The sequence below is a fragment of the Pelodiscus sinensis genome, chromosome 21 (assembly GCF_052426305.1).
Source record: "Pelodiscus sinensis isolate ZL-2025 chromosome 21, ASM5242630v1, whole genome shotgun sequence".
NCBI classification, from domain to species: domain Eukaryota; kingdom Metazoa; phylum Chordata; order Testudines; family Trionychidae; genus Pelodiscus; species Pelodiscus sinensis.
In genome coordinates this window covers 8,043,736-8,071,450 of record NC_143072.1, presented here as the reverse complement: position 1 = coordinate 8,071,450, position 27,715 = coordinate 8,043,736, and the positions used below count along the sequence as shown (strand labels likewise).

The following is a 27,715-nucleotide window of genomic DNA, read 5'->3' as shown; positions in this document are numbered from 1 at the left end:
GCGAGGCGGGTTCAGCCCCGCCCAGGGGAGGCGTGGAGCGGCCGGCGGCGTGAAAAGCAGCCGGGGCGAGCGGAGCGGGGGCTCGCGGCCAGGCAGGTGAGCAGCGCGGGGCTCGCTCGGTGCAGCGCGGGGCTCGCCCGGTGCAGCGCGCGCCGCGCCCTGGGGCTGCAGCTGCCTCGCGCGCTGTGCGGGGCCCCCCAGCAGCGCGGGGTGTTCCCCCGAGGGGCCCAACCCGCCTCTTTCTGTCTTGCAGGGGGCGCGCGCCGCTGAGGTTCCGAGAGCCCGTCCGACATGGCATCCGAGGTGAGCAGCCCGCACTGTGGCGTCCCCCGCAGAGACCAGGGCGGACCCTCCCCAGGCAGAAACATCCAGCTGGAGGGAGCTGGAGTCAAAAACCTTGCAGCCCTCCATGTAGTGGGGGGGGGGGGGGGGTTTCTTCCCATAGCAAGACTCCTGTAGGGAAGTGGGCGCTGCCCTCCTGGGTATGGCTCTTTGGGCACCCGCTGGTAGAGTCGCTTGCCCAAGATGCCCCTCTGGGCACCTGCTGCCCCGTCCAGGCATGTCTCTGTTAGCAAATCACACCGGCTCCCGCAGCGGCAAGTGCTTTCCACGTTCAAAAATTGCCCACAAGGGCTTCTTGTCCTTATCTGCCATTGTGCGTAATTGCTATCCTGATCTGAAAAGCAGCCCTACCTGTCAGAATGTGCTAGACTTGCTTCTTCCATCCTTGGCCCAATGTAAGAAAGGGGTAAGACAGTGAATTTTGACTAGGGGAGAAGCCCGTATAAAATCTATTATGAAATTCTGTGCTCTTTAAAAGATAGATGAGGAAAACTGTTTGCACATTCATAGCTAGACTTTTTTAAAAATTGCTTGCAATAGGGATTTGGTTACTTCAAGGCTGTGTCTAGACTGGCCAGTTTTTCCGGAAAAACTTGCCAGCTGTCTACACTGGCCGCTTGAATTTCTGCAAAAGCACTGACTTCCTACTGTAAGAAATCAGTGCTTCTTGCGGAAATACTATTCTGCTCCCGTTCAGGCAAAAGTTCCTTTTGCGCAAAACTTTTGCGCAAAAGGGCCACTGTAGACAGCTCAGATTCATTTTCCGCAAAAAAGCCCTGATCGCAAAAATGGCGATCAGGGCTTTTTTTGTGGAAAAGTGCGTCTAGATTGGCACGGACGCTTTTCCGCAAATCTAGATACTCTGTTCCGAAAATGCTTTTAACAGAAAACTTTTCCATTAAAAGCATTTCCGGAAAATCATGCCAATCTGGACGCAGCCCAATTGTCTTGTTTTATGGCTGAATATATATAACTAGAACTTGAAACAAAACATGTAGATATCATTCCCCTTCACTTGTCCTTAGTACAAAATTTAATGAGGAAAAATTGTGTCTACTCCAAAGGTTTTCTAAGATCAGGTTGTGTAATTGTCTTGGTTTGATGGACAAAATGCCATTTGTTTGAGCCAGGAGCAGAAAGCAGTGTGATGGCAAAATCTAGGTCAAGATGTGGGCCTCATACGGCCCACAGCCTGTTTTTGTGGCCTGGGATGCGGTTTGGCTTTATGCAGGGCTCAACGTGCGGCTTGAGGGTGGGATCCTTTGAACTTGGTCTCCACTGAGACACAGTCCACAACGGCAAGGTGTCTCCTAGGCAGAGTGAGCATTGAAAGATGCAAGTGGACGGGCTAGCTGGAACAGATGGGTACAAGGTGTTGATGTTTCTAGCCCCCAGGGAGGTGGTGTCTGGAGCACCAGGGCATTGTGTGAAAAACTATTTGCATGTACAGGCAGTCCCCGGGTTACATGGATCCGACTTGCATCAGATCCCTCCTTACAAACGGGGTGAGGCAACCCCGCACTAGCTGCATCCCCCCAGCAGACCAGGGAGACACGAAGCTAGTGTTCCCCCCCAGCAGACCAGAGAGACGCAGAGCGGCTTTTCTCAGCAGACACCTCAGCTTGAGAATAAAGGACTGAGGGAAGTGAGGTGTGGGAGAATAAAACTGAGCTCTGGAGAAATGTTTGGCTAGAGTTTCCCCTACAATATGTACCAGTTCCGACTTACATACAAATTCAACTTAAGAACAAACCTACAGTCCCTATCTTGTACGTAACCCGGGGACTGCCTGTATATGCAACCAGACTTAAGCTGCGGCCTTGCCCTTGTCATATGCTGTGACTATCATTGTGGCCCCCAGGGCTTCCAAAGTTGAGTAGCCCTGATCTGGGTGGTAGTGAAGCTGAAGTGGTGCAGAATTTGGCTGACAAAATTTAGAATTAAAAATGATTGTATGAAAATAATGTTTTAAAAATCTCCAACTATAGGCCCTATTTCTATCATCCTTACAAGGCAAAACTCCCTGGGACTTTACTGGGTGTTTTGCCTCCATAGGGACTGCACAATGTTTGTGCATCAGGGATTGGTAGATATGTGGAGACAGTCCTTGGGGAAAGACTTGCTCAATAATGACCCCACTAGCTGATAAAATAATGGCACTGATTAACTTGAAACTGGGACCCCATCCAGTCTGCTGCCAGAGAAGATGGCTGTGATGCTTGAAAGGAAGCAAAAGGGGTATGAGAAATAAATTAGATGGGCAAAAGTATCAATTTAACACCATAAACTCTACTACAGGCACTTTGTATAAATGCTTCTGAATCACTCCTCTGAGTGCGAATAGCTGCTTTGGAAAATTCTTTTTTTAATTGTTAGGACACACCATGGAGTTTTTACGCAAGCAGCAGACCAGACCCCCTCTTTGACGTCAGTGGGAGTTTTGCCTATGTAAGGATTTCAGGAATGCGTTTCATGGGATCAAATGATATGTTGCTATTTGCTGATGAAGCAATGCTGTTTGTGCAAATGCATGGTGAAATAGGTCACACACGGGTTCATTCATTTGAGTGAACTGAAGTTCACTTCAGAAGGGTGCCCAGAAAGACTAGTGTAATGCCATGCTCCAATGTTAAATTTATTAATGCAATGGATTTACACCAGGGTAAATTTTGACCCATTTGACTCACCTGTAAATCCAGAATAATTGTGTTTAACAGACCAAAATCTGTCCCTAAAACTTAAAACAGAGCAGGCTTGATTCTTCTCCATCTTGCACTGTTTTTACCCTGGTGCTAATCCACTGAAGTAAATGACATTATTCCTGAAACACACCAGTTTAAGAGAAGAGCAACTCTAGCACAATATGAATTAAAATACTTCATAATTTCAGAAGTATTTGTAATAGAGGTAGCTTTTATTTGCCCATAGCTCCCTCTCTGTCAATTTAAAAAAAAAAACCATCTGCTTTATATTCTTTATAACATGTATCATTCTTTGTTGAATACAGTGGAAAAAGTGCTAATCTTTGCTATGGGTTTCACTGACCAATTATTTTGCTCTAAAAGGATGTCAGTAGCTCAGTGACTTTCTACTGCTTTCAAAGAGAGGTTGTGTCACATGCCCTTGTACTTGTTTTGAAAAATTAGGACATAAAATTGCCACACCTGCATTGGGGGCGAAGTACAGTGGGTTAGCCCACGATCCTGCAGTGATGCTCAGTGACTAGACACTAATGATAAAAATAGACTGCTCCTCTTTAGAATGGCAAGCGAGAGCCCTGGTGCTTTGAGTATTACACCTGTCTTTTTCTGACCTACGCTATTCTGATGACCGAGCGGATGCACTGCTTGCTATCTGAGCCTGGGCCACGTTCTCTTCTGAGATGAGTTCTGGTAATTCCCATTCAATTAAATTCAGAAGCGTTGTATAATTTGCATTGTGGTCGCGCTTAGGGCCCCACTGTGCTGCATGTCAACACAGAAAAAGATAGCCCCTTTCCTGAGGAGTTTACAATCTGAACACAAGACAGGAGATAGCAGGTTGCTACCGACAGCTGGATGAGTGGGACACAAGGCAGCAATGGGCAGCATGAGAGGCGGTGGCCTTGGCACACCCATAGCCGATCTGTAGTCTAGGTTTTTTATTACGAACTGGTATGGTAAGCGTGCATATGGGAGACTGACTCATGCTAAGGGCTAGGGGAGAGGTGTAATGAGAGAAGCTGCTGACAGAAGGGTTTCAGTTTATAAAGCAGGGCCTCCTTGGTCCCTTTTGTCCTGGCCCCTCTCTGCAGTTTGCAGCAGTGCAAATGCCGTTAGAGCACCTTAGAGATTGCTGCCAAATTTGGCCTGTTCACATCAATGGAATTTAGTCTAGGAGGCCAAATTGACGGACAGGGTTGCGTCCGCTTACACTAGCTCTCAATTTGTTCCTTCTGGTAGATGCAGGGACACTGTCCCAGCCTCTGCTTAGCTACACCGAATTCATACTCCTCCCAAAGAGCGTTTCTTTGCAGGTTCTTTCAAGTTATGTATCAGCATGACCTTTTATGCTGCATTTTTAAAACTTCCTTTTCCCTAGGGGGATAAACTTTGGGGAGGAAGATTTGTAGGTGGCACCGATCCCATCATGGAGACTCTCAACTCTTCCATGGCTTATGACCAGCGGTTGTCGGAAGTTGACATCCGAGGGAGCATGGCTTATGCCAAGGCTTTGGAGAAGTCTGGGATTCTAACCAAAGGGGACCTGGAGAAGATCCTGAGTGGTTTAGAAAAGGTATGTATTTGCTTGAGCACCAGGGGTGGCCAGAGGCTTAGTCATTGCCACGGGTACCCATTCTGACTTGAAGCTTTAACTCAGGGGCGGGCAACCCCCGGCACGCTAAAGCGGCACATGAGCCAATTTCCTGTGGCTTGTAAGGCAGGAGCTGAGTCCTGTCTCTCCCCTGGTCAGCGGGGAGCCCATGCTGTGGCTCCAGCTTCAGCTGCACAGCTGGAGCGTCCTGCTGGGGGGCGGGGAGTGAGGCTGGGAGTGTGCAGGGGATCAGGCTGGCGGGCTCATGGGGCTGAGGGGAGTGAGGCTGGAGCAGAGGGAAGATGTGGGGGGGATGCAGTTTTACTTTGCAGAAGCTTCACTTTCCTTTGCTCCCCACTTCTTTGCCTCCCTCCCCAACTAGCTAATGGGCTGCGTTCTCACCCTCTCACTTCTGTGTTACTCCCCCAACCCCCTCCCATCCCAAACTCCCTCTCATACCCCCACCCCACCCCCTCTCCTGCTGCCAAACGCCCTTCCAGACCCTGCACCCCACCTCCCACCCAGATCCTGCATCCCTATCCCACGCGCTGGCAGCCCTCTCCCACACATTGAGACCCTCATTTTTGTTCCCGCCTCAGAGCCTAAGGGGGTCCATAAAAATCCATTTATCACCATATCACATTTCTATCACCATAAAAATCCAGTAACTCTGGAACCCCAGAAAAATAAATCTGGCCTATTGGAAGCCCTGAACCTCAGTCCTTTCTGTCCCTTCCCCTCACCCTGTAGGGGCTGGAGCACAGAGGAGCGAGGTGTCTCAGTTGGGGGCCACATCAGTGAGGGTTGGGGGGTTTTGGAGTTATTTTGCTTCTCACTTGTGTGGTCCCCAACTGATTTTTCTGTGGGTCAACAACCCCCTTCCCCTCCCCCCCAGCCCAACAAAGGTTCCCCACCTCTGCCATAAATAAAGAAAACATTTAAATCTTTTGTGTTGGACATATTTTACTTTATTTAAAATGAAGTTTAATTAAACTTCAACATGAGAAAATTAAAACGGGTAATCTGTTTTAATAATTTAAATTAAACTGTTCTCTCCAGCTGCAGCACCAGCAAAATGGCTCAGGCGTAATTGTGTAATTAACAGGGAGTTTCCATTAGCAACTGATAGTCCGCAGAAAGTTTTGCATTGCCAAGGTGGTCTATGGGAGGTACAGTGGAGAGAGCCCCTTCCTTCCCAGGATAGCAGCAGGGCCCATGGCAGGAGAGTTAATTCTTGGCATCTCACTTCTATAAGGTCGCTGACGACCTGTAGCTGGTGGCCCTACCCTTCTCAAGTAGTCTGCACTGTGCTCTCCCTTAGTCCTGCTTCAAGAAAACTTTTAACCTTTTAAGTCCCATTGTTGAAAGGGCACACATTATGTGCTTTCCTGGATCGGGACAGCGTCTTGAACCACATCTGTAATGATAAAGTTGGAAGTCCAGCATCTACATTGACCCTTGGCTTCTCTCTCCTGCCCATTCAATTATCTGCCTTCTGATTCACATTGGGTGTGTCTACACAGCAAAGTTATTTCGGAATAAGCTATTCCAGAATAGTTATTCTGAAATAGCTTATTTCAAAATAGTACATCTACACTGTAGAGAAGCCTCAAAATTAGTCCAAGGCAGCTTCCCTAATGTCGACATGCTATTTTGATATAGAGCCCCAGGAGGCACTGGGGAGGATGCTATTTTGATATAGAGACCCAGGAGGCACTGGGGAGGAATAACTTAGAAGGGCCCTGGTGAGGCGCTATTTCAAAATAGCAGAAGTGGAGCATCTACACACGTCTTATTTCAAAATAGTTATTCCGGAATAGGCATTACTCTTCATAGAATGAGGTTAACAGAAGTTGGATTAAGCTGTCAGCTATTTTGAAATTATTTTGAAATAACGCTCTTGCTGTGTAGATGCTTGCATAGTTTTTTTGGATTAACGTCCGTTATTCCGAAATAACTTTGCTGTGTTGACGCATCTATTGTGCTTAGGCTGCTTCTTGCTCCGAACAGTTTCTGATCGGACAGCCAGAGCCTGATGATAGTGCGTGGCCCTTTTTAGTTCCTGACTCTGAATCCCTGTGCAAGTGTGTGTAACTCCAGTGACTTCAGACAACTTATTTGATCTCACCTGCTTGAGATCAGGATGAGTCCCCAACAATGAGATCCAGGGATTGCAAAATATTTTACCAACCTGAATGAATCCAGCCCCTGCCATCCCTGTGCAGGAAAGAAGCACTGTTAACCCCTGCCTGGTATCTTATTGCTAATGTAGATTTCCGAGGAATGGTCCAGGGGCGCCTTTGTGGTGAACAAAAGCGATGAGGATATCCACACTGCCAACGAACGCAGGCTAAAGGTGAAGTTCCTCTATTATCCTCATAAATTCCAGGTCATGTCTCTGATCAGTCTGGCAATAGTAAAACAAAAGTCTTCTCTCCCTAAATACTTTGTTCTATGTTTTTCCTGTTTAGGCTATATCCCTATTGAGAGAATTAAAAACATGTTGCAGACACACAACTCCTATTCACACAATATATTTTCCATCTTATTTTGTATTGAGAGGAGGCTGTCCCAGAATGTTAGGAGACTTGGCCATACCTGACCCAAAGCAGGCTGGGGGCCTGATTGTATTTACACTTGCTTATGTTAACCATGTGATTAACATGTATATTCGGGGGGGCACCTAAAGACCACAGTGGGGATTATTTGTATTGCAGTAGTACATAGTCCACAGTGGACATCACAAAATAACTGTCCCTGCCCTGAGCTGCGTGGATTCAGTGTGCTATTTGCTTGCATAAAGTTAAGCACTTGTGTCAGGGTTTGTGAATCCAGGCTTTTAGGCATGGATGAGGTCTGCTTTCTATGCAATCCCTACACTTACAATACAGCTAACACGGATGGAAAAATCTGCTATTGCCCTCAGGAGCTGATTGGGGAGGTAGCTGGGAAGTTGCACACAGGTCGAAGCCGGAATGATCAGGTATGGGAGAACTGCCTCTTGCTTTTCCTTATTTCAGATTTCCTTTTGCCTCCTTTCCCTTTTCTTAATGGACAACCCTTAGTCACTACAGTGCCCGTTCATCTAATGCCCGTGGGTGCTGGAGGGATGGAATGAGCGCAGTTATTGAGCAGCGGTATTGGGCATGAGCATAAATGGGACCCCGTTGCTTTTGGTAAAGACGCTGAAGCCGTATCCTTGCACAGAGTGCCTTTTGAACTCAATAGGAGGCCTGTGCAAAAGGTGCTTCAAGACTCTTCCAAACAAGTTGCAGCAGTTCCATGGCAGGCTACATGGCTTTCTCCTGTACTGAACATTGTCCCTGCATCAACGTGAGGGCCTTTGGGCTCACTCCTTGCCACTTGAGCTGTAGGAGAACCAGATAGACCAGACTGACTAGTTCTGCTGCTGTCTTCTGCAGCCACTAGCTTGGTGATCATCCTGGGGTTCGAGGGTTCTCTCCCATCTTCTCTCTCTCCCTCGCCCCCTTTGCATGGCTTCTGCCAGGAGCCTGTGACTTCCCTTCCAGACTCCCTCTCCTTCCGCCCTGTACAGCAGGCATTCACATGGGGCCAGGGGCTTCCGTGAGGCCGGAGCGGAGCCCTTGCTAGCAGCTGGCTGAGAGGACCGCATTGGGGGGGGAGAGGGGCAGGGAGAAGGCATCCCTGCTGCTGCTAGCAGGAGAGAACAGCCAGAGGATGGGGGAGCAGAGAGGAACAGGCAGCTGAGGTGGTAGGGCCGTACTTGGGCACACAAGCACACGCATCTGCGTTGGGGCACCTGAAAATGTGGTGGTCCTTTCTTTTTCCCCCCAGGTGCCATATGCAGCCACATATTTTGCATATGCCTACGAAGGGCCCAGGTTATCTGGTGTTTTTGGCTTCTGACAGATGGATGGACCATACCTCTAATATTTGGGCTGCTTAATGTTGTCTTTAGAGTCCCTTCATGCTTGTATTAGCTGATGTAATTTCATGTTTGTCTTCTCCAGTGGCTGGGACCTGCTCCTAACATCAATGGGAGTTCCAGGTTCATAGCAGCTTTTGGAAGCAGACCCTCTGTGGGAACCAAAGCCCATTGATTTTAATGTGAAGTCTCCCATTGGCTTTGGATCTGGCCCCTGAGGAGCAAATTCAAATAGTGAAACTCCCATTTAATAACCAATTAGGTTGAAAGCTGTGAGCTGTTTGAATGGCATCCATAAGGCACGGCGAAGTTGTTTTTCCTGTTGAAAGTGGGGGAATTGACTGTTACCCAGTTCCCCACACTCACAAACGTAGTGACCTGCTGAGTGGGGTTTGCCCAGCATGTACATCATGCACCATCTTGACTGGCTGGAGATCTCTTGCAGGTTGTGACTGACTTGAGACTCTACATGCGAAATTCCTGCTCTGTCCTGTCTGCTCACCTCTTGCAATTTATCAAGACTCTTGTGGACCGGGCTGCTGCGTAAGTCCTTATTTTTGCAAGCTCATGCTATGACATGAAAAGCTCTGTGCTTTGGTGCTGTGATCTTAAACTCTGGGCGAGAACCTCCATTAGCATCAATCGGCACAACTCCACTGAGAGCAGTGCCATTCCTTCTGGCCGACTCCGTGTGCAGGCTGGCAAAGCATGTGCAGCTGTGGCTGATGGCCAGGGTCATAGAATTGGCTCCTTCTTTCTCTCTGAACAGCTGGCCTGCTGCATAGAGACTTCCTTTTAGCCCAGATGTATCCTGGCAACAAATCGTGTTAGAAGCTAAAACTTCATTTCAATAAAGCAAAATTAAATAGAGGCAACTGAGACATCTCAACTTTTCCAGAGTGTAACTATTAAAAACTGTAATGACTTTAGCTACTGACAACACTACAGCGATCCAAATAATTTGTTATAGACTGACTAATCTTCATTACTTTAATGTCACGGTTCTCTTCACAGCTAACAGGTAGGATGATGAATAACTAGTATACAACAAAGAGCTGGCACTATCCTGAACCAGTAATGTAACTAAACAGCTTGCAAAGCCTGGTGGACTGGGAATTCCTGAGTTCTAATTCTGGTTCTGGCACTTGGTTGATAGATTTAAGGCCAGAAGGGACCCTTGAGAGTATCCAGTCTCTCTCCTGTAGAGAGAGGTCAGAGAACTTTCTGCATCAAGCCAATAGCTTCTGTCTGAGCTACCACATCTTTTCATTACTCTATTACTAGAAGATTTACTCAGTGTTACTCGATCCTTAGCTCAATTTAATTTTTTTTTTTTTTTTTTTTTTTGGGAAACCTGGAGTGGGGGCCAGGTCAGAGGCATCTCTCCATGGCCGCTGCAGCTCCAATGGACACAGCTGGGGGAAGGGTGCATGTCCTCCAGATGGGGCAGGTCCAGGTTCATCTGCCCCTGCACTCCCCAGTCAGAGTGAGGGATGCAGCAAACTGCACGTTCACCTGGCTCCCAGGCTAAGGGGAGCAGCCAGCAATGTCCCCATATTAATCTGGGGAGGCAGCTTCACCTCCTACCCCCGCCCTCCCTACAGATGGGAAGCTCAGGGCTGCGGCAGGTGCAGACGGGTCATGCCCCCAGCCAGCCCCTGTCACCTGCCTGGCGATTCTGCCTCTTTTCTGGGTTGGTTTCATGAGAAGCAATCCCATTCCAGGCACAGCCCATTGTCCTGGCACGACCAAACCCTCCTCTTGCTTTAAGTTATGTCAAGAGAAAGCTGCCTACTGAACTTGGTCTAGACAGACACCATCTCTACAATATATAACAGTCTGTGTTCAGTGCCCCCTGATGTGTTGTAAGCCTCCAGCTCATAATTTGCAGGTTGCTGGGTTTGATTGGCTGGACTCCTTTGAGCTGCGTATCCGCTGTCCCCCTTTTCTAGCTCCTCTCTTGCCTCTTTCTTGCAGAGAAACTGATGTGATCTTTCCTGGCTATACTCACCTGCAAAGAGCGCAGCCAATCAGGTGGAGCCACTTTTTACTCAGGTAACTGTTCTGCTTAGGATCTGCTGTGAGCGTTTGTCCTTGGGGACCAGGTCCTTGAGACTGAGCTGTGCAGCCAGGTCATGATACCACATTGGCACGTGGTGATGTTGCAGAGGTCTCAGAGCTACCCTAGAAAGCTGCTGCTTAGCAAGGTGTCTGAGTTGGGGTGGGCAGCAAGCCCAGCTCCAGGTGACTAGGAGTCTGATGTTGAGTTAATGCTCCTGATCAGCTGCCATTCACGTCTATTGCTAATAATTAAGGCCTGGATTCATCACCTCCTTAACCCTCCTCCTCAGGCTTCAGAGAGCAGCCTCGGGCTGACGGTGAGAAATCAGAAGCTCTCCTGCACAAACACTGTGAAGTCAAGCTCAGGAACAAAACTTCAAAGCAGCTCATAGGCTCTGCTGCTGCTAAGGACTGTAGGCAGGGGGCTGACAGACCCGCTGAGCCCCTGGGCAAAGGGGGGGGACATCTCCACGGTTGCAGAAGGGGCGGGGTAGGGCAGGGCTGGGGTAGCCCACTCTCAGCACCATCCGGACTGCGCCATGCCTCTGCCTCTGCAGCCAGCCCTTAGCACCAGCTGGAGCACACCACCCAGGGCTCTGGCTGCAATTTAAAGGGCCCCTGGCTCTGGCTGCTGCAACTTCTGCAGTAGCAGCTGGGAGTCCTGGGCCAGTTTGAATGCCAGGCCCCAGGACAGTTGCCCTCTCCCCTGTTGGCGGCTGACTGTAGAACCAGCTCTAATAGCCCCTCTTGGCTCTTAGTTCCCCGGGGTTCTGATCCCAGTCTGCTTCGAGTACGTTCAGCAGAAGAGCAGATGATTGAGGGGCCATAGAAACGGGCCTTATTTCGGGCAGAGGAGTCCCCGTAGTCTGGAGTGATGGCTCGCTCCCGGGGGACCACCGGGGCAGCATGGGGAAGCTGGCGCTGCTGCTGGCTGTCCATCTCTTCACTGACAAAGCCCTCGCCATGTGTCTGGGCCTCGTGCTCTCCATGTCCCTGGTACCCTGGGCTCTGTGGATAGATAGGGCTCTGGTCTCCAGGGCTGACAACCTGGCACTTCTTGAAACCGCTCCAATCCGTTTTGAGAGCAAAAATGTGAAACCTGCTTAATTCATCATCTGTGTCCGCCCCTTCCTCCCCCAGCCACGCAGTCGCCTTCGCCCGAGACTCCGAGCGCCTGGGAGAAGTGAAGAGAAGGATCAATGTTTTGCCACTGGGAAGGTGAAGCCTTCAGCTGTTTGGTTGCGAAGGGCGGGGGGGACACTCCTGTGTCTTTTCTATAGAATACGCGAGTGGGGGCGAGGTCCTTGCACTCATTGAACCCTGTGGGAGCTGTATTTGTGGATGGAGAAGGAGGCTGGGCTTTCAGTTGTGAACAGCACAGATAACAAATGTTAACCTTCTTGTGCAACAAATATATTCCCCCTTCCCCCCCCACACACACACTTGGTATCTTCCTTCTGACTATCCTACCTCTTGCTCTGCGTCATCTACGACTCTGTCAGTGGTACCCATTGATGTTAACCTACCTGGAGGGGTGGGAGCTGATTGCACTCAGACTGCCAGTGCGCCTCACGTGTCATGTTTTACCATCAGCCTAGCTGCCCTGGGAGGCGCTTATTTGAGACGTGGCATGTTTGGGTTTGGGGAAGAGCTTGCCAGTATCCACAAACTCTTCTCTTGGATCCTGCACTAAGTGCTTCAAAATGCAACCCCTGCCTTATTCGATAAGAAGCTGTTGGTTTACTTTGGCCAGGAGTTAACAAAACATACCACAGCTACCAATATACAGTATGTGATGGGCATTAAAAGCAGCCAGGTAGCTCACCATGTGGAAATGAAGTCTTACGACCCACTTCTCCGCTTTGTATTGAGAACAGTGATGCAGGTTAGTCAGCATCAATGCAGTGTGTCATGCATGATGTGTCTTTGTGCCTTGCAGCGGTGCAATAGCTGGGAACCCACTGGGTATCGATCGAGAGTTTCTGCGTAAAGGTAAATTGCCTTTCCAGTCATGGAACCAAGTAAGGGAGAGGCCGGGTAGGGTGTGAGGGAAGGTGGGTGACAGCTGCATCATAGACTAGATCAGTGTTTCTCAACCAGTGGTACCTGTACCCATGGGCTGTGTCTAGACTGGCCAGTTTTTCCAGAAAATCAGCCGCTTTTCCGGAAAACTTGCCAGCTGTTTACACTGGCTGCTTGAATTTCTGCAAAAGCGCTGACTTCCTACTGTAAGAAATCAGTGCTTCTTGCGGAAATACTATGCTGCTCCCGTTCAGGCAAAAGTCCCCTTTGCGCAAAGCTTTTGCGCAAAAGGGCCAGTGTAGACAGCTCAGATTTGTTTTCCGCAAAAAAGCCCCGATCGCGAAAATGGCGATCGGGGCTTTTTTGCGGAAAAGCGCATCTAGATTGGGACGGACGCTTTTCTGCAAAATCTAGATGCTCTGTTCCGAAAATGCTTTTAACGGAAAACTTTTCCATTAAAAGCATTTCCGGAAAATCATGCCAGTCTAGATGCAGCCTTGGGCGCCATGCTAGGGGTCACTGGGCTGAGGCGGCAACACACAGCCCCATGCAGCGAGCCCAGCACTGGCAGGCCACTTGCTCCCTGCAGACAAGCTGCCAAGGCAGGGCTGGGTGACGAGAGCAGGCACTTCGAAGACAGGGTTACTATAGGTCTGGAGCCTGGCTCTGGGGGAGGGGTGGGTGCATGGGGTTAGAGCAGGGGGATCTGGGGGTACTTAATTTTTTTAAGGGGTATTTTATAAAGGGAGGTTGAGAAACACTGGACTAGATCTCTTGAGCAAAATGCTGATCTTTGTAGGTGCTGCACCTTTTCATGAGCTATTAGGAGGTCAAATCTGTCACCAGCCAAATTCTCTAATGCACATTATGGGGAAAGGAGAACCAGCGTTAGGAGTTTAGGTGGTTTGGGAGTTATTTATGGTGTATGAGTAGAAATTTCTTCCTGTTTCTTTCCCTTCCACTTCTCCTTCTTCTCTGTTCTATTCTGTAGCATTGTCCACCCGAGTTCCTCTTGCTTTCTGCTTTTCCCACTGTCGTAGGGGACAGACAGCTAGCTCCCTGCCTTGACCTCCTTTCTCTAGCACTCCCAAGAGAAGCCCTGCTAGTTGGACAATAAGCTTCAGTAGCCTGTGGCAGGGGACACTGATCTTTGCATCTGCCTAAGATGAGGTGCCAGCAGCAGTGTGCTGAGACATGCACTCACGGAGCTGTAGACTCCATGTTGAACTTATTACCCTCCCACAAAGACGAGGCAGAACATCCTGAGCCTTGAGTCCCTGGTGCTGACTCTGCTGGGGACTGGAGTGCTCTGGAACCCCCTTTTAAAGGCTGTCTGGGTGTGTTGCAATCCAGCCAGTTTCCGACTTATGACCATCCGCACGTATGACCAAAGCAGTCGGAAATGTGGTCCCTGAGTTATGAACGCGATCCGCGCTTCCACCGTGTAACTCAATGGGGTCCGAGTTACGAACACTTCCAGTTACGGCCAAGTGTTTGGTCCATAACTTGTGTAACTCGGGGACCGGCTGTGCTTTGGTAGCCTGTTTGGAAAACGACTGACTGTGACGATGCTGCTGAAAGGCTTGGTCCAAAGCTTGCTGCAGGCAGTAGGAAGACTCCATTAACTGCAACAAACTTTGCTTAGGGTCATAGTCCTTAGCTAAGGATTTAAAGGCTCTCTGAAGTGAGATTGCAAATTCTTGGTGCTCCAAGCCTGCAAGATGAACACAACAGAACTGATCAATTTACCCTTCTCTTGAAAGTCTGTTGCTAATAATTAAGGCCCTGGTTCATCAGCACTCTTAGGCATGTGCTTTTAATGTTGAAGTCTGTTGAAGCCTCTGGGCTCAGATAGTAGCCACTGCTTTGACCCTACGTTTGTGTGTTTAAATCACAGAACTTGACTTTGATTCCATCAGCCTGAACAGCATGGATGCAACTAGTGAGCGAGACTTTGTGGGTAGGTGCAGCTGTTTTGCTCTTTTTCCCCCTCTTCCTGAATGCCAAGCAGTCACCTGCTTCTCTGAGACGCTTCCCAGCAAACTTTTAGGGGGGCAGAGAGTTCCGATGTGTTTTCTCCCTCCCCCAGCTCTTCCTGGTGGGAAGATTTGAGCTCTGAACCTGGCAATAAATGCTCCACGCAAATACCCCATGTACTGTTTGATCCAGAACTAGTGGGTCCAGACTCCCAGCTCGTGTACATCTGCAGTGTTCCGCTGATTTAGCTGTGCTGGGAATACTGCCCTTCGTGTGGAGTTCAGCCCCTTGTGGTAAAGATGCTCTCAGTGGCATGAGCTAAAATGTATTGGTTCCCGAACTGGGGGGTGCACCCCCCTGGGAGGGTGTGAAGACATTCCAAGGGGGGGGGTGAGGCGACTCAGCTGCTCCCAACATTCCCCCTCACCCTAAGAGCGAGCCCACACTGGGGCTACCTCCTGCAAAAATGAAGGTAGCGCCAGCTTCGTGCGTGCGTGCGCGGGGGGGGGGGGACGTCCCGCAGCTCTGTGCCAGGTCCAGGTCTCAGGAAGCACATGCGCTGCTTTCCCCCTCCCCAAACAGCCAGCGCGTTTCCTGAAACGCTGGCTCTGTCATGATGCCAGGGACTTCCTTCCCCCTGCTGCCAGCCTGCGTGGGCAGGAGTCCCAGCGTGCACCCTGCTCCTCCGCTCCCCACAGCAGCGGGCACTGTCTGAGCAGTTGGAGCTGGTGTGGTCCTGGGATTCCTACCCCCCACCCCCCGCTCACTCTCTGAGCAGGTAGGCAGCAGGGGAAAGGAAGTCCCCCGCAACATGACAGAGCTGGCATTTCAGGAAACGCGCTGGCTGTTTGGGGAGGGGGGAAAGCAGCACACATGCTTCCTGAGACCCAGACTTGGTGTGCAGCTGTGGGACCCCCAGGTACCAGCCGAGCTGTCCCTGTCCCCTACCCCCACCCAGAACCCCGTGAGTACCCTGCCCCCCCGCCCAGACCCTCACGAGTACCTGCCTCCCTGCCCCCCTGCCCAGACCCTCATGAGTACCCTGCCCAGACACCCACCAGCACCCTGCTCCTGCCCCCTCCCTCCTGGCCAGACACCTACCCCCAGCTTGCTCCTGTACCCTATTTTCTACCCAGATTTTGCACCCCATCCCTATCCCACTCACTGGCACACTGGATCCACTGTCACGCACACTGGCCTCATTTTTGGCCCCACCTCCGTGTAAAGGGGCCCACAAATTCCACTTACCCTGGAACCCCAGAAGAATTAATCTGGCCTGAGGTCTTGAACCTCAGTCCTACCTACTCTCTGTCTATGGGCCTGGGGTGCCGGGGAGGGAGGTGTCTCAGTTGGGGCTGCATCAGTGAGGCTTGGAGGGGTTCTTTTTGCATCTCATTTGTGTGGTTCCTGACGTGTGTGTGTGTGTGTGTGTGTGTGTGTGTGTGTGTGTGTGATCTCTCACCCAAAACAGGTTCCCCGCCCCTCCCATAAATAATGACAATGGTGAAACGTGTGTGTTGGACATATTTTAATTAAAAATGAAGCCTAGCCAACAAGCTCCCAGTTAGGGCCAAGGCCTCATCTGGCCGCAGCGTCATAACGTTCCCCCCCCACACAAGAATGGCCCTACTGGGTCAGCCCAAAGTTCCATCCAGCCCAGTACCCTGTCTGCCGACAGTGGCCAATGCCAGATGTCCCAGAGGGAGGGAACTGAACAGGTGCTGATCAAGCGATCTCTCTCCTGCCATCCATCTCCACCCTCTAACAAACTAGGGACACCATTCCTTACCCACACACCCCAACCCTAAGCCTATCATACACCGGAACCCCCTGTCCTGAGCCTCCCACATCCGCAGTCTTCTGCCACAACGCTACTGCACAATCCACACACTGCAAATCTGAGTCCTGAGCCCATCATACTCCCAACTCCCCTGCCCTGAGTCTTTCCTACACCCCAACCTGAACTGCACCCCCACATCCACAAGCCTGTGGCTTGCTCAGCACCCCAACCCCCAACACTCATCTAGCACGGAGCCCCCTTCCTGAGCCAGCAGTCCCTTCTCCACCTCCTGCACCCAAATTCCCTCCTAGAGCTTGCACCTTTCACCCCTTCCCACACCCAAATCCCTCACTTCAGACCAACTCATGAAGAAAATGCAGCATCATTCTTCATATTAAATTTGTTTTGTTTCTGTTATTTCTTATGTTAAATTACATTTTTTTGTACCAAGAAAAACTATTTTTGCTTATTTTTAATTTTAAATTTTTTGTATACTACATTTATTTTTAATTTTAAATTACTAATTTTTTTTGTTAAAATTGGGCGTTGGATGATGGTAAAGAAGAGGTAGGGAGGCAGGTGGTATCGAAAAGGGGGCATGATACCGAAAAGTTTGGGAACCACTGAGCTGAGGCTATGGAGTCGCCATTAACTGGAGACTACCAGGACTCTGTGCAACAACCCAAGTGATGGGGCTTCCACAAATCTAATAGACCTCAGGCAAAATTTCAGTGTTGCCTAAATGATTTAAGATCCTGAATCCCATTGACTTTAACAAATCGTAGGCTCCTAAGTCGCACTTGAATTTTACCTCTAATGTTTGTCTGTTCACTGCCTAAATTTTCCTGAAGCTAAGTTACTACTTGAGTAAATAAGACCGTGTTATGCTTTTGACTCTCATCCTTCTCTACAGTGGAGTTTCTCTTCTGTGCCTCCTTGTTAATGATCCACCTAAGCAAGATGGCTGAGGATCTCATCATCTACAGTACAAAGGAGTTTAGCTTTGTTACGCTGTCTGATGCCTACAGGTAACTCTCTACTAGGGATTAATCTCAGTCTCTTCTCCCCCTCCCCCCCCCCCCCATTTCCCACACTCGAAATAAATGGAGCTAATGTGAATTGTATTCAAGCCTTTTTAAGTAATAGGGGCTCGTGGAGAGAAAATATCCACAAACATCAGTAGGGCCCAGTACTCAGCCGCTGTAAATCAGCATAGCTCGCACCCTGCACAGGAGATGGTCTAGAGCGGGTGGCTAGGACAGAGGGGTCTTTCATGAGTAGGTGGGTAGAACAAAGATGACCCTGGAGCATAATCCCCACCCAGGTTATCCAGCTTGGTGGGATGGCAGGAATATACTTGTCATTAGATACTTCAGATGTTGTCTTCCCAAACCCCTCCACCTCCCCGGAGCGTGAATGTGGCACCTTGAAGCTCCGTGGGGAACATGCTTCCAGCACCCAATTTTCTGCAACTGGGATTGACTTGTGGGTCAGCTGTGAAGAGACAGTTAAAATGTACTTGTATGTGGAGCTTCTTGCTTGCAAAGTCCTGTCAAATGCCCAGGAGCAGCTTGTGTTATAACAGAAAATTTGCTTCTGCACCTGGACGAATGGTCCATTAACAGGATTTTTCTTTTAGGTACGTCTAGACTGTCCCGCAAAAACACCACCGCATCCAAGGAACGTGTTCGCTCTTCCACGAAAAAAGTGGAAGAGCAAATGCACTCTTTTGGGGAGCCCTGTGTACCCCGTTTCACGAGGCATAAGGGCTCCTCCGAAAGAGGAGACTTTTCCGCCATTTGGCCCCATCTAGACAGGGCCAATGGCAGAAAAGCCTCTTCCGAGGGGAAAAGAAAAAAAGCGGAAAAGGCCACGGAGCATCCGGAGAGCACACTTTGCGCAGCTTTTTCTGCAAAAATGTTTGTCTAGACCTAGCCTGAGACGCAGGGAGCCCGGGTTACTTGTGTGACTGTTTTGGAATGAATTGCTGGCTAGGAGAGGAGTTGTGGATTCTACTGCCTCCTTGCCCGTACCACTGGGCAAATCACTCGGGCTCTCTGCCTCGGTTTGCCTGCCTGGAAGATGAGCCTGGCAAAGGGGACTTCCATGCTTCGGAGAGATCAGGCACGTGACGACCAGCGTGCCGGATATGAGGCTCTCTAACTGTACACATCACAATTTTTAAAACTCTGCTCCCAGCAAAGGCCTAACTCTATAGCCCTACTTTGCTGAATCTTCAGTCACACTGGGCATTTTGCCTGAGTAAACACTTGTGGAATCAGGCTATAAATGAGTAGCTGGGAGGGGAAATCCTCCAATGCTGGGAGTTCCAGTAAAAGGGCCTTTTCTTAAACAGATTTGTGTTGCAACCCTTCCAGCTTTCCTGTTACCAGTCTCATTTCTCACTGACAGAGCTACATTTCGTTTCTGTATCCTGGTACAAGAAAGACCGCACCCTTCAGTATGTGTACATAGCTGTTAAATGAGATACCTAAGATCTTTCCACTTACATGGAGCCAGGCTCAGGGCAGCTTTGATACTGGCTCAGGAGCAGCGTTGCATGGTAGCTGTGGACAAGATTCATGTTAGCATATCTACATGCACCTCTTCCCATGAGCCAGCTGGGCAGCTTTGACTGAGTGAGGGGAGAAGCAGCAGCTGTGGGGGATCCGAGACCCGGGATCCGGGAAGTGTAATATTTTGCATCTTAGTTAGTCACCCTGTTCCTGCTGCACAAGAGGCCCCGTAACGTGCAGCGGCTCTGATTCTGTGCTGGCTTCATCAGGATTCGCACCACTCAAGCGGTGCTGCAGAAGTGAGAAGAGCCTGTGGGGAAAGCGGAGCAGAGTAGGCAGCACACAGCTCCAGGGCATAGAGGATCAAATTCACCCAGGTGCAACCCCCCTGAGGTCACTGGCGTCTGCAGGGAGTCATGTGGCCCTGTGTGTCTGCAGCCAAATAAAGGAACTGGAGGTGCCTTCAACTGTGGCTCTGCCCGTGCTGGATTCCTCCCAGTGACTCCGCCATGGTATCTCCCTATGACTGGCCTGGCTTCCTGTAACACCCTCATGTGGCACTTCCCAGCGCTCAGGACTGGGGGCTGCAAAGGACAAGTGAGTGGGAGGAGCCGTGGCAGGGCAGGCTCCCCCTGCGGCCCTTCTAAAAGGCCAGAGCTGATTGGGGGAAGGGAGATGCAATGGGTTATCCTTGAAATTTTCTGGAAATTTCCTAAAATCAGCTTGCCACAAATAGGGGCAGGCAAACAAATATTAGTGTGTGCGATATAAGGCGCTCGCTAACTTGCCTATTACAGGTGTTTAGACTCTGCTCCCAGTAAAGGCTGGATCCTGTAGCCCTACTTTGCCAAATCTTGCGTGCAATGGGCTTCCTAGTCTCAAAGTGTTCTAGAAAATTCCTAAAATCAGCTTGCCACATTAGGGACCGGGGTTCCCAGCCGGGTGCCTCGAGGAAAGCGCACGCACTCAGTGCGGAGACACCTGCCGCCACCACGGGCAGGCTAGCTTCTCTGGCTCTGACCTCGCCAAGGATCAGCTGCACAGCCGTGTCCTTGTGAATTCTCTCCCGTCTCGCTCTGCCTACAGAAAGGGGCCCCTTGTTTAATGTGCTTGGTGTTTTGTTTTTTCAGCACAGGGAGCAGCCTGATGCCCCAGAAGAAGAATCCAGACAGTCTAGAGCTGATCCGCAGCAAGGCTGGACGTGTGTTTGGAAGGGTGAGTCTGCCGGGGAGGAGACGTGGGGGGGGGTCTCGTTACTATTGTCTTTAGCCCCAGCCATTGTAGTTGGGAGAGAAGTTTAAATCCCACCCATTGTATTCTGCCCCCACGTATCCTACCTGTGCATCCAACACTCTGGTGTCTTCCTGAATCCGCTGAAGCCATTGGGCAAGTCAGTCAGGCTACAGCTGCAAAGAGTGGCTTGATTTGTGTGTTAAACCTGAGACTGATGCTTTGGGCCTGAGCGTTCAGATGCTGAGCACCCACAACTCCCGCTCAGGTCAGTAGAACAGAGTGCCAGGGCATGGGGCGCTTCTTTAACAATTTGGCCCCAGCTCCCCCTGTGCATCTTTCATCAGTGGTCACCTGGAGAGAATGGCGCGCACACTGCAGCACAGTATTTTGATCTTCTCTGTTGGCAGATGCTGCATAAGTGCACAGAGTTGCTAGTCGTGACATTTTCCAGCCCTCCACACATACTACCAGACAAAGCAGAATATAATCCCTAGGAAAGGTGGTATCACAAGGTGAAATACACTCAGGGCTGTACCCCAGGTGCACAACATGACGTGGTGGTAGTTGTGATGAGATTGATCCAACAGGGTGCCATGGAGGACCAGCAGGAAAATCCTTACAAACCACACAGCACCACTCGAAGCAAAAATTCTGCTGTACATTCCATCCACCATTTACCAAAATCCTGCAAATGTAGGGGAGTGTCCATCTCCTTTGGGTTGCTGGTCTGCCAGTAGGTGTTTGCGTTGGTTAAGCTTAAAGAACAAGCTGACAAAGTTTTCCCTCTGACTTCAGTGGGCCCCAGATCAGACTTTAAATGACCAACGGCTCATGTACAGAAATGTGGCCAGAGGCTCTGACGCTCTGCCATTGGGAACGGGTTAACATTCATTGCTATTCTAGTTTTAACCCAAGTCTCCGCACCTTCTCCACAGTGTACTGGGATGATGATGATTCTCAAAGGTCTTCCAAGCACCTACAACAAGGACTTGCAGGTAAAGTCTCATTCCAAGCAGAACACGCACTCCCCGACTCCATTAGCACCTACGTGCTGCATGTGATGACCTGTGTGGTGCAAAGTGGTGACAAATTCAGAGACGAGGTTTAAATCCTGCAGTTTGCATATGAATCACTCCAACCCTAAGGATGGAGAAGGAGAAGGCTAGAGAGCTAGATGCTCCGCTGCTGTCAACCTGGTATATTGATTTCAAAGCAGCTCTGCCCATTTACACCAGTTGCGGCTTTGGCCAGGGTCTAGATGGTTTGGAGGGCTGCTAATAGGGCATAGAAGCTTTATTACTTGAACTACTTGTTCAAATCTGGCCCCAGGTGACCGTGATGGAGGGTCTCTACCCTCTGACAACTGGGATAGGGAAGTTGTCATCTGGCTGCTACCGGGCAAGTTTCTGGATCACAAACAGCACCAAGGGTGGGTTCTTCCAGCCAAGAGCTGAGGGGGTACGGGGAAGGAGCTACCTCTGTGCCCCTAGAGGGCCTCTGCAGATTGTGGCAGGGAGCAGCGTGCAGACAGCTTGTGCTGCTGCTCTGTTTTACGCAGGCCTTTGTTGTCTTCGGCTGGTAGTTTGGCACCTGTCAGTAGCACACAGGTTCACTTAAGAGAGTTTCTGAATTAAATAATCTACAGCTGTGGTTACCAACCAGTCGATCATAAGACGTTTGGGGGCCCCCCTCCAATTTCCCCCTACCCCCGAGAAGCCCCCCTGCCTACCTCCAGCGACAATGGAGGTAGCGCCGGCTTCCTGCGGGGTGGAAGGAAGTCCTGCAGCTGCGCACCACTCCTGGGGGTTCTGGAAGTGCACTGGCTGCTCCCCTCCCCCAGATCTGTGGTGCAGGGCGGGGGGAGAGGGGGAGTCCCCAGAGGAGGCGCACACTAGGGCTTTCCCTCCTCTGCAGGGGGGAGTTGTCCCCGGGGGAGTCCCTGCCCCCAGCAATACCCTGTCCCCAGCACCCACTAGCACCCTTCCCCAGTACTATGTCCCCTGCTCTCACCAGCACAGTTGGGGCCACATTAGTGAGGCTTGGGGAGGGTGGGGGTTGGAGGAGTTATTGCATCTCACTTGTGGCCCCAACTGACTTTTCTGTGGGTCAGTGACCCTGATACAAAACAGGTTCCCTGCCCTTCTCAGAAATAAAGACAAAGCAGAAACATTTTGTGCCTGACAGTATTTTATTTAAAAATGAAGCCTGACCAACAAAGCCCCATCTGGCTGCAGAATTATAACACTCCTGCACCACCACCCCAAACCCTTGATCTGAACCTATCCTACACTGGAACCCCCTGCCCTGAGCCCCTGACATACCTCAACCCAAATTCCTGCACCCTCACATCTACAAGCCTGCAGCTTGCTTAGTTCAGCAACCTTCCGTCTGACCCCAACACTCCCCAGCCTGGAGCCCCCTCCCCGAGCCAGCGTCCCCTTCTCCATCTCCTTCTGCATCCAGATGTCCTCCCTGAGCGTACACCACTCACCCTTTCCACACCCAAATCCCTCATTCCCACCTCAGAGCCCTCACATCCGGTCTCAACCCAGCGAGGGTACGGCTAGACTGCAGGAGTTTTTCCAGGATTCCAGAGATATTGCACGCAGGGACGCGTTTTGTTCTCCCACTTTTTTAGAGGAAAAGCAAACGTGCTCTTTCGGTAACCCCTGTATTCCTCTTTCCACGAGGAATAAGGGGGCTTCCGAATGAAGGGGTTTTTCTGACATTTGGTCCAGTCTAGACAGACCAAATGTTGGAAAAACCTCTTCCGACAGAAGAATCGGGGAAACCAAAGCAGCAGTGTAAAGTGTATAAGGGCTGGGGACAGCAAGTGATGGAGAGGGGGAGAATAGAGAGGGCGGGGCTTCAAGGAAGGGGTGGGGTCTTGGGGGAACGATGGGGCGGTAGATCTTGGCTTGTTCTGACATTTAAAAAGTGATCTTGGGTGTGTAAAGGTTGGAGACTGAGCTCTCCAGTGTACTCAGCCCAGCTTCACAGGTGACTGATCAGACTCACCCAGTCAGCCAGCTCCATGCAGGGAGCCCTGAGCCTCTGACGGGGCGGGGCTGATGAACACTGACTCAGCCTCCTGCTGCGTTCCTTTTGACTGGCTGAAGTGGGACCCTTGGAACGTCCGTCTCAGCTGGGCATTAGGCTGCGAAGGGAAACAGGCTGTGGCCATGCCCAACGCTCAGTGGGCTGCAGGTCTTCCAAGTGTGGCTGTTCCACTGGTGCACGGAGACTCACCAGGAGACTGCGTCCACCCCCGGCTGCCGCCACGCTCTGATTTGAGCACTGCACTAAGCTGACAGGCTTGTTTTCATTAACTAGGAAGACAAGGAGGCCGTGTTCGATGTGATCGACACGCTGAGTGCTGTGCTGCAGGTGGCAACTGGAGTCATTTCCACTCTCCAGGTAAAGCCAAACTTTCTTCTCCTAAACATTTTGAGTCTGATTCTGCCCGTGCACACCACTGTGTTAATCAGGAATGACGCCATCCAAGTCAATAGTTGGGATTGGCCCTGCCTTGGGCAGGGGCTGGACTTGGTGACCTCCTGAGGTCTCTTCCAGCTCTATGGTTCTATGAATAGTTTTACTAATAAATGGCGAGGTCAGAACCGGGCCCACACGTTGAAACGTACCTCACTGAGGCTGTCTACACTGCAAGCCTCTTTCGAAAGAGCATCTAGACTACAACCAGTACTTCTCAAAAAGCAAGCCGCTCTTTCGAAAGAGCCCCCAGGCAGTCTGGATGCTCTTTTGAAAAAGCACAGTTTGCATTACATAGCGCCTTTTTTCGAAGAGCACTTAAAAAGGCGTTCTTCCTCGTAAAACGAGGTTTTCCACGGTTGAAAAAAACTGCCTCGTTCTTTCGATTTACTTTGAAAGAACATGGCAGCAGTCTAGTCGCAGGGGAAGTTATTTTGAAAGGCCACTTTTTTCGAAAATCCCCTGTAGTCTAGACACACCCTGACACTCAAACCTTTATGAACAGGGGATTTGTGTGGAGGGGAGGGTCCCTCGTCCTGCAGTGGGGTGGGGGTGGGCAGGCTCCTAGCAGAAGCTGGCCTCCAGCAGTTTTGAATGCAGTATCTGGCTCATCCGCTGTAGTAAAACGAAGGCAGAGAATAAATAAATGTCAAAACCTGGGGGGTTGCTTTTGCAGGGGGGCCTTACAAAAGCCAGGCCCCTTCTGGCTTGTGTGCCAGCTCTGCAGTGACCCATTCGTACAGCAGTGGGTCACGTACAGCCCACAGGCTGCATGCCGCCCATCAGGGTTGTTTGTGTGGCTCGTGAGTCGTTTTGTTTACCGTTGCCAGATTCTGCTGGTGTCTGGCCATGTAGCTTTTTCCCCCACTGGTCTCACTAATGTGACACACACAAAGCAAGGGCCCGTGAAGTGCTGCTTGCACACACCATTGGCTGCAGAGGACGTGCATGGCTCACCATCAAAGTTCTGCTACGGTTCACGTGGCCCACCCTGCATGTTCTAGGGAACCAGCGCGGTGAGCAAAGCTACCCTGTCCTGAGACCAGCTTGGCTATGACAGTCTTGCAGCCCACTCACTAGCCTAGGTTGCTCATTGCTGCAGTAGTAGCTGTTAATTCGGGGTGGACAAGATCCGGCCCAGGGGTCAGATCCGGCCTGCCAAGCCTTTCAGTCCAGCCTGCGGCCCACCCCACTGGACCCACAGGCGGCGAGCAGCCCCAGAGCTCGGAGTGGCTGGCTACTCCATCTGCCTTTCTGTGCTAGGGCTGGGGAAGCTTCACGAACTGTGAAACCCCCTCCTTCACCCAAACGCCCTCTGACTCCACACCTTCTCCTGCACCCCAGTTCCCTCCCCTGAGCTCCCCTTCAGCGCCCAGCTTCAAGCCCAGACTCCACATCCCCTCCACAGAAAAGTGACCTTGGAGTGTCCCTCCTCCCCCCTCAAAAATGCTTGCCCACTTCTGCAGTAACTTCTACTTCGGTTCCTCCCTTCTGCAGATCCATAAGGAGAATATGGAGAAAGCCTTGAGCCCTGACATGCTGGCTACAGACTTGGCCCTCTACCTGGTCCGTAAGGGAGTAAGTATGGAGGATAAAGTGTGGTAGAGGGTTCTGAAGCCACAGTGACTCGTCGGGGTGTGGCTTGGCTTGAGAGAGCAAAGATGATTGGGCTCAATTCTCCTCTTGACAACGCCCCTTGACATCAGTGCACAGTAGGAACACCGTGAAGCTTTCTATTCTGTGCCAGCAGCGGGCTGCTTCAGAGAGAGGTTCCCCCTCTCCCTTCCCTGCCCTGGGAGGCAACCAGTTGTCACGTTCTAGTCCCAGCAGGTTCTCAGTTTGTGGCCAGAGCCAGCAGGACTGAAAGCCCCTTTGAATGTGTCCCCAATTGTATAACTGCTGCACTGAGGCCAGGCAGACATTTTTGCAGATAGTGGTGCCCTGCATTACAGGATGTGCATGTTTCCCAGAAAACCCAGCCTCTGATGCCACTGGGAATGTCACATCACCTTGTCAATCAGGGCGGACAGTCACCTGTTTCCACGCTCTTTGTTCCCGAGCCTTAGTTTTTTTGCTCACTTATTGTATATACATCTAACTGCAGATGCCATTCAGACAAGCCCATGCAGCATCCGGGAAGGCTGTCCACCTAGCCGAGACAAAGGGCGTCTCCATTAATCAGCTCAGCGTGGAGGACATGAAGAGTATCAGGTTTGTATCCCTCAACGTCGCTTCCAAAGGCCACTTGCTAGGGTCCAACACCTCTCCACTCACGCAACTCCTGCCACGTCCTCTCGCCTGGGCCTGAATTACCTTGGTGCGACTGAAGTCTACCTGTGACCAGTGGGCCTTGGAACAATGCCTGTGTGAAGAGTGGGGTACCCCCGTTCTCCATGCCGAGCTGCCTTTCAGCTGGAGCCAGGCAGGGCCACGTTGATGTGTGCTTAACTGGGGATGGGAACAGACTGTCCAGCAGCTCTGGACAAGGCCCGGACTGTCCATTCTCCCAGGGAGTAATTAAAAAATGATTTTTATTCCTCAAGCTTTGTTGCTGTTCATACCAGCCTCAGAAAGGCCTGGCCTGAGTCAGCTTCTGTAACTGATTGCATGTGGCTGTGCAGCTGGTTCTCGCTGGCACAGGCGGAATTGATCCAAATCCTACAGCAGTCAGTTGAGATCTGATCAGGCCCTAGCAGGATCTCATCTCGGGTATGCTTATCGGATAGTCGACTAGTGACTCAGCTCGTTGCTTCCCCTCTCCCCTTGCTGTCTGACAGAGGCCGCAAGGGGGGGAGCAGGAGCTGGCGCTGGGGGGAGCTGGCTTCCCCCCAGCACCATCTCCATGTGGGGGGCAGGGGAGGCAGAGGCGTAGCGGGAGACCAGGTGTAAGCTGTGAATCAGCTGATTCCCGGCTTGTGCCTGGTTTCCACCACTGTGTTCAGCCTTTTAAATGTATTAAGAGCTGCCAGGCTCTTAATATAATACATTTTAAAAGGCAGAGCTGCAGTGAGGTTAGCTCCCAGGGCCGGGAGCTAATCCCACTGCAGCTCTGCAGTCTCCCCTCCCCCATCAACTAATCGATAGAAATTCCATTGACTAGTCGATAAGCCCATTTAGCATCCCTAACCTCAGGAGTCAGGCACTTGCAGATTGAGACGCTCTTCAGTGCTGACTCGCATGAGCGCTCTAAGGCTGTGTCCAGACTCAAGGGTTTTTTCGAAAAAAGTAGCCTTTTTTCTAAAAAACTTCCCCTGCGTCTAGACTACAGCCGCGTTCTTTCGAAATTAAATCGAAAATGCGGCTTTTCTTTCAACGGCGGAAAACCTCATTTCACGAGGAATGCCTTTTTTCGAAAGTGCTCTTTCGGAAAAAGGCGTTCTTGAATGCAAACAGGGCTTTTTTGAAAGAGAGCATCCAGACTGCCTGGGTGCTTTCTTTCAAAAAAGCAGCTTGCTTTTTCGAAAGTTCTGCTTGCAGTCTAGACGCTCTTTTTCGAAAGAGGCTTGCAGTCTAGACGTAGCCTAAGAAAGGAAGGTTTCTACAGCCTTTGCCCTGCGATGTCCCTGGCATCACTGCAGAGCAGGTGCAGAGCACTGTGCCCCGATCAGGTCGCATTTTACACCCAACTTGCACTGCCCATGCAGAGACGACTCGCTGCTCAGACAAGGCAGGATGAGGCCCTGGGAATTTTGCCCTTGACTCAGTGGGAGCAGGAATGGGCTTCCTAACCCAGGCAGTTCTTGGAGTTGGGTGGAGCAGGCTTGCCAAGCTAAATCCGTTCCGTCCGTGGGACCGACGCAGTGACAAACTGTCTCGTTTTGCCTCCCCAGCCCCCTGTTTGGAACCGACGTGTCTCAGGTTTGGGACTACGCCAACAGCGTGGAGCAGTACACGACTCCGGGAGGCACGTCCAAGAGCAGCGTCACCGCACAGATCGAGCAGCTGAGGGAGCTTCTGAGGAAGCAGAAATGATCCACTGGAAGGCAGGGAAACGCGAGTTGCTGCTTCGCGTGTGACTCGAGTGAATAAACACGGGACGTGTTGCTTTCGCTGAGCCTGGCCCATGTGGTGTTTTTCTTTCACAGGAAATCC

The 27,715-nt window shown here is 50.8% G+C and overlaps 1 protein-coding gene across 1 annotated transcript; it reads left to right on the top strand.

Annotated features, from left to right (window-relative positions):
• ASL (argininosuccinate lyase) lies at nt 1-27,677 on the top strand. The gene is made up of 17 exons (XM_075905095.2): nt 1-96; nt 254-303; nt 4,423-4,617; nt 6,908-6,991; nt 7,562-7,618; nt 8,988-9,085; nt 10,520-10,597; nt 11,744-11,821; nt 12,543-12,595; nt 14,523-14,585; nt 17,296-17,410; nt 20,029-20,113; nt 21,067-21,126; nt 23,465-23,548; nt 25,121-25,201; nt 25,728-25,834; nt 27,454-27,677. The coding sequence occupies exons 2-17, from the start codon at nt 292-294 to the stop codon at nt 27,593-27,595; spliced, it is 1,392 nt and encodes a 463-aa protein (XP_075761210.1). The 5' UTR covers nt 1-96; nt 254-291; the 3' UTR covers nt 27,596-27,677.
• Nucleotides 27,678-27,715: the final 38 nt, after the last annotated feature.